The sequence below is a fragment of the Echinops telfairi genome, unplaced genomic scaffold, assembly GCF_000313985.2.
Source record: "Echinops telfairi isolate 266 unplaced genomic scaffold, ASM31398v2 ScPeMD7_3533;HRSCAF=4204_0, whole genome shotgun sequence".
Taxonomy (NCBI): domain Eukaryota; kingdom Metazoa; phylum Chordata; class Mammalia; order Afrosoricida; family Tenrecidae; genus Echinops; species Echinops telfairi.
The window spans coordinates 36141400-36145986 of record NW_022107431.1 but is presented as its reverse complement, the minus strand read 5'-3'; the positions used below and the strand labels follow the sequence as shown (position 1 = coordinate 36145986).

The 4587-nt window shown below is 52.7% G+C and overlaps 1 protein-coding gene across 2 annotated transcripts in view; it reads right to left on the bottom strand.

The window, feature by feature from the left end:
• Positions 1-4587, bottom strand: part of SGK1 (serum/glucocorticoid regulated kinase 1) — a 133903-nt gene that overhangs the window by 6940 nt on the left and 122376 nt on the right. Inside the window, exon 1 of one of the 2 annotated variants that reach the window (XM_004701985.2) lies at positions 34-180. The exons of the other annotated variant lie outside the window; for it this stretch is intronic. Within the exon in view, the coding sequence (XP_004702042.1) occupies positions 34-151 (118 nt within the window). The 5' untranslated portion in view covers positions 152-180. Of the gene's footprint in view, positions 1-33; positions 181-4587 lie in introns of those variants that run through there. 2 annotated transcript variants of the gene reach the window in all.

Genomic DNA, 4587 nt, shown 5'->3' with positions numbered 1-4587 from the left:
CCGCGGGGCACCTCGTGGGGGCCGCGCGCTTACCGAGTCCGCTCAGCAGGAAGGACTCGCTCCTTTTCTGCGCCTCGGCCCGCTTTTTGTGGCGGGGCCGGAGCAGGGACTCCAGTCGGGCCCGGGCCAGCGCTCCCTGCATCTCCCCCATGGTCCCGGACTCCGGGCGCGGGGTGGGCGAGCGGGAGTACCCAGAGAACACTGACGTTTCCTTGAAGGAGCCGCCGTGACTCAGGCCCAGCGAGATTTCCTGCCCCAAGTCCCAAAACAAACAAATGACCCTTGTGCACGGCCGAGTCGCTTCCGAAAACGCCTTTTTGTGCTTTTGGCCAAAGCCAAGGCTGAAAAATCCCAGAACTTGGAAGAGGAGGAAGGAAGGAAAGAAAGAGGGAAGGGGGTAGGGGGGAGGTCAGGAATGTGGAGGGGAGGGGGCGGAAAGAAAATTCGCGTCTGCACTAAAAGGAGGGGTGGGGGTGGGGGAAAGAGGTCCAATCTGCATTTCACTTTTTTTCCTCTCTACTAACCTCTGAGAACATTCTGTCCTTTCCGCGTGTGATTTTTTTTTTCCTCCTTGCATTTTTAATCCCTGCCATGCCAAGAACACGTGAGGAAGTGGCAAGTGAGGGAGCCCTGCATTTGCCCGGAGGACCTGGCGTGACCGGGGGTGCGGGCCTTGCAGGGCTTGGCACCAGGGCCACCCTTGCAGCCCAGCTTGCTCTGGGCCGCCTCCATCCAAAAAACCCCAAACTCCTGCAGAACCACTTTACTTTATCCCACAGCGCTTCGGTTCATCCTTTTCTCGCCGGTCCCTGCTTGGGTTTATTTCAGCGCTGACCCAGGAGTCTGCTTCCAGTTGTAGCATTCACTCGCTCACGCTCGCCCCATGCAAACTGGGACCAGTTGGCTCACAAAAGAAGAGAAGGGTAGCTGCTCCAGAAACCAGAGGAGGGAGGGAGCTTGGCGGCGCCGCCGCCGGCCGGCCAGGGAACTCGCCTGCCTTCCAGTAACCTGGCTGCGGGGAGGTGCTGTCTGACCGCCGGCCCGGGCACCCGCGCCAGCGTGGGTCTGGAAACGCTGCGCCCCGCGCGGGGCCAGGAGCTAGGGAACAGCTGGTCCAGGTTACTGCGATTCGCTGGGCCTGGCACCTGGCGCTTGCTGGTGCTGTCTGTGATGGCTGCCCCCGTGACCCCTACCTGCTGTGACCCCTGCCATTTTAGGGCTGGCCACTGGGCCGCAAACACTCAGAAATGCTAACCATCAAGCCAGAATTACATGTGAAGCGGGGTTTCCTAAGTCCCAGGCAGACCTTTACTTGGTAGGGACCACCTTACTTGCCCTAATATCTCCAGCCTCCATTGCTTCTTGCTTTGCTCAGAACCTAATCTTTTGAAAGCAGCTATTGCCAACTCAAAGTAAGGGTTAGGGAATTCCAGCTCACAGTCGCCAGCACCCTTGGGCTTCCTCCTGCATGGAATTTGCATTGAATAAGACTTTGTGATTTCCCTATGCCCTCCATATCACATGTTCTACGACCATTCAAGCATCTTGCCCGGTTCGCTCACCAGGTTCCTTTTCTTAAGAAAAAGACTTTGGCGCAGACTCTCCCCAGAGCACCAACCTGCGCATCAAGTTCTGTTTAAAATATTTAACTAAGAAACATTCTGGCCCAGAACCCTCCCCCCCTCCCGTGCACCCCAGCGCCTGTGGTCTTATTTCCTCAAGTCTGCCACCCCAAATCTTCTGGAAGCATCTTTGCATTACTACCCCCTTCCAATGACAGTAATTCAGGCAGACAAACCTCTCAGAGAGGACTTTATGGCCTCCTCTTTCATCCTTCACGTCACCCAGGGTATCAGTGAGAGTAGTTAAAGATGGCTTTTCTGGTGGTTAGAGGTAGGATTCGGTTTGGCGGGGGAGGCCCCGAGCTCGGTGCCTCTGCTGAGACTTGGAGCTCTGAACCCGTGTAGCTGGGAGCTGGAGGCGGCCGGTCCGGCTGCCATGAACGTCCTTTATATACATGCGGTTACCTTCGGGAAAGGATCAAGCTGCAAAGTTCAACACTGGGCCGTTTATCTCCCCTTCCCCCCATTGCAACATCACCCAGAAAATTACAGTCATCAGCGTCCTGGGTTTATTACACCTGGGGCAAGACACACAAGAAATGCAACTTGACTGATTCACAAATCATCCCAGGAGAAAAACAAAACGCAATACACATGCAGCAGGCTCTGTTTTCCGGGAGGCACAGGGAACTTGAGGTAGAGGGCTGGAAGTGGAAGGGGGAAGAGGCACAACCGTGTGATTTGTGGTCGGAACCCAAAAGGCGCGTCTGATTGCTCCCCCTGCCCCTCCCCCGCGGCTCCGCCCTGGAGACGGAAGGTAAGCTAAACTTATCATTTAACAAGGAGAATCAAGTTGTTGAGACTGGCTTTTCATCCAACCGGATACCTGATGGGTGGAGCAGGCGCCCCCTGTTCTGTCCCAGCAACCTATTAAGACTTCCGAACAGGAAGGTGACACACGGCGGCGGGGTGTATTTGGGGGCTGGGCGGGGAAGCGGTGAGTGATGCGCGCGCGCCTCTAGACTGCGCCGACTTCAGTGGCCCGGTGTCTGCTATTCAAACGCTTGATCTGTGCTTCCTTCCCGTCGCCAGCCTCTCTCTTTGGTCCAGATAGTCCTCCTCCCGGGAGGAATCCGGCCCCTTCCCGCTTACTCCCTGGTGGCCGAGCGTCACCAAAGCGCTGGTAAATGCATCCTAGGGGGCAGTCGCGCTCTCTGGAAGAAGGACTCAGGGATGCTAGCATACATCCGCCTGACGAGAGGTTTGATCCCTTCCAGACAATTTCTCGACAACACCTTTGCAATCAGAGAAAATATAGACGGCTTGAGATGAGGGAGGCTAATTCCCTCTCCGTTTCCCCAAGCCAAACTTCTCAGGTTATGTCTCGGTACTGGGAAGATGGCAATGGAGGGAGACTCTCAAATAGGAATAGTGCACCAAGAGGGAAAGTTTGCAGAACACACACCATATGCCGGTACCAAAAGTTTGCAGAACACACACCATATGCCGGTACCTGTGTTTTATTTTATTCTTATTCTTTTTAGGATACCTGTATTTTAGGACTTCAGAAAACCACTTGGTGCTGCTCTTCTACTTTATGTCTCCTTAAGGATGTACTGAGAAGTCCTGGCGGCGTATTGGTTACACATTGGGCTGTTCACCGAAAGGTCAGGAGTTCGAAACCACTAGATTGCCCTCTGTGGGAGGGGAGGAGACAAGGCTTTCTATTTCTGTAAAGAGTTACAGGCTTGGAAACCTACGGGAGCTACCCTGTTCTAGAAGGGTCGCTGTGAGTCAGCATTGACTAGATGTCAGAGAGTTTGGGTGAAAAAGAGGGACTACAAATATGTACTGACTTGAAGGTTGTCATAAGCAACGGCTGCCCGTTTACTCAAAGACGTGCAATACAGATGATGGCTATTTCTCAACATACCACAGGAGATGTTTTGACAAGATTCTTAGAAGCATACATCTGCATCCATTTGATGGCCCCTGGCTGCTGCAAATGGTTTGCAGTGAACTACTAACCCTAAAATTTGGTCATTTAAAGCTACCCTGGGGAGCTGTGGAAGAAAGGGCGTAGTCATTGGAGTCTCAGTGCATAGTTACCGCTGAGCCAATGAACGAATTAAAAGATGGTGGGATTTTTCAACAAACTTTTTGAAGCCACTTCCACTTCTGAGACCTGTTGCCAGGGTGTGCCTTGTGTCCCAATGCCATGACCACCATCCTGGTGACCCTTTAGGGCAGAGTAGAACTGCCCCATAGGGCTTCCAACGCTATAATCCATCCAGAAGCAGCTGCTACACCTGTCTGCTGGGGAGCGGCCGATGGCTTACAACCACCAGTATTGGTTAGCAGTTGAGCAGTGAGCAATTATGCTTTTCTCCTTCCTCCCCCTGTATTCCTCTCCCTCTCTCATGTCTCCCTCACTCCTCCTCATCTCCTTCCTTCTTCCTGCTTTCCTCCCTGCCTCCCTCCCTCCAGTCCATGGTAGCAGCCATTAAACCAGTACAAATGCCAAGGTCAAGCGTCACAAATCTGAGCGAGCAATCCCATTGTCTGACTTCACAGAAGCGGTCACTCGCACTTGGAAATCACACACAAACCTGGGTGCATGCGATGAATGGCACCGGGGAAGGAGAAGCAGGTGTGGAACTGTTCAGGGAGGTCTTCCCCAAGAGATGCTATCCTGCAAAGACCAGCTAGGTAGACAAGCATCCAGTCATTCTAAGCAGAAGCGAACAGTGTGAGTACCAAACTCTTAACACGCTATGCAGCATCTTTGGAAAAATGGGGCGGGGTGGGGAGGCAATTGTTCTTCCCACAAAGCCAAAATGTAGATGGCTCTATTCCTGCTTGAAACAGCACTTTCAAGTTAAATAGGAAAAATTCCTAGGTGGCCTATATCGGCCTTTCTGCTTTCCTCCCCTAGTCCCTATAAATAATGGACTAATCATATTTAAAAAAATATATTCATTTGAAAGAGTACCAGTTATTAGCCTGCAAAGGCACTTTTGTGTTT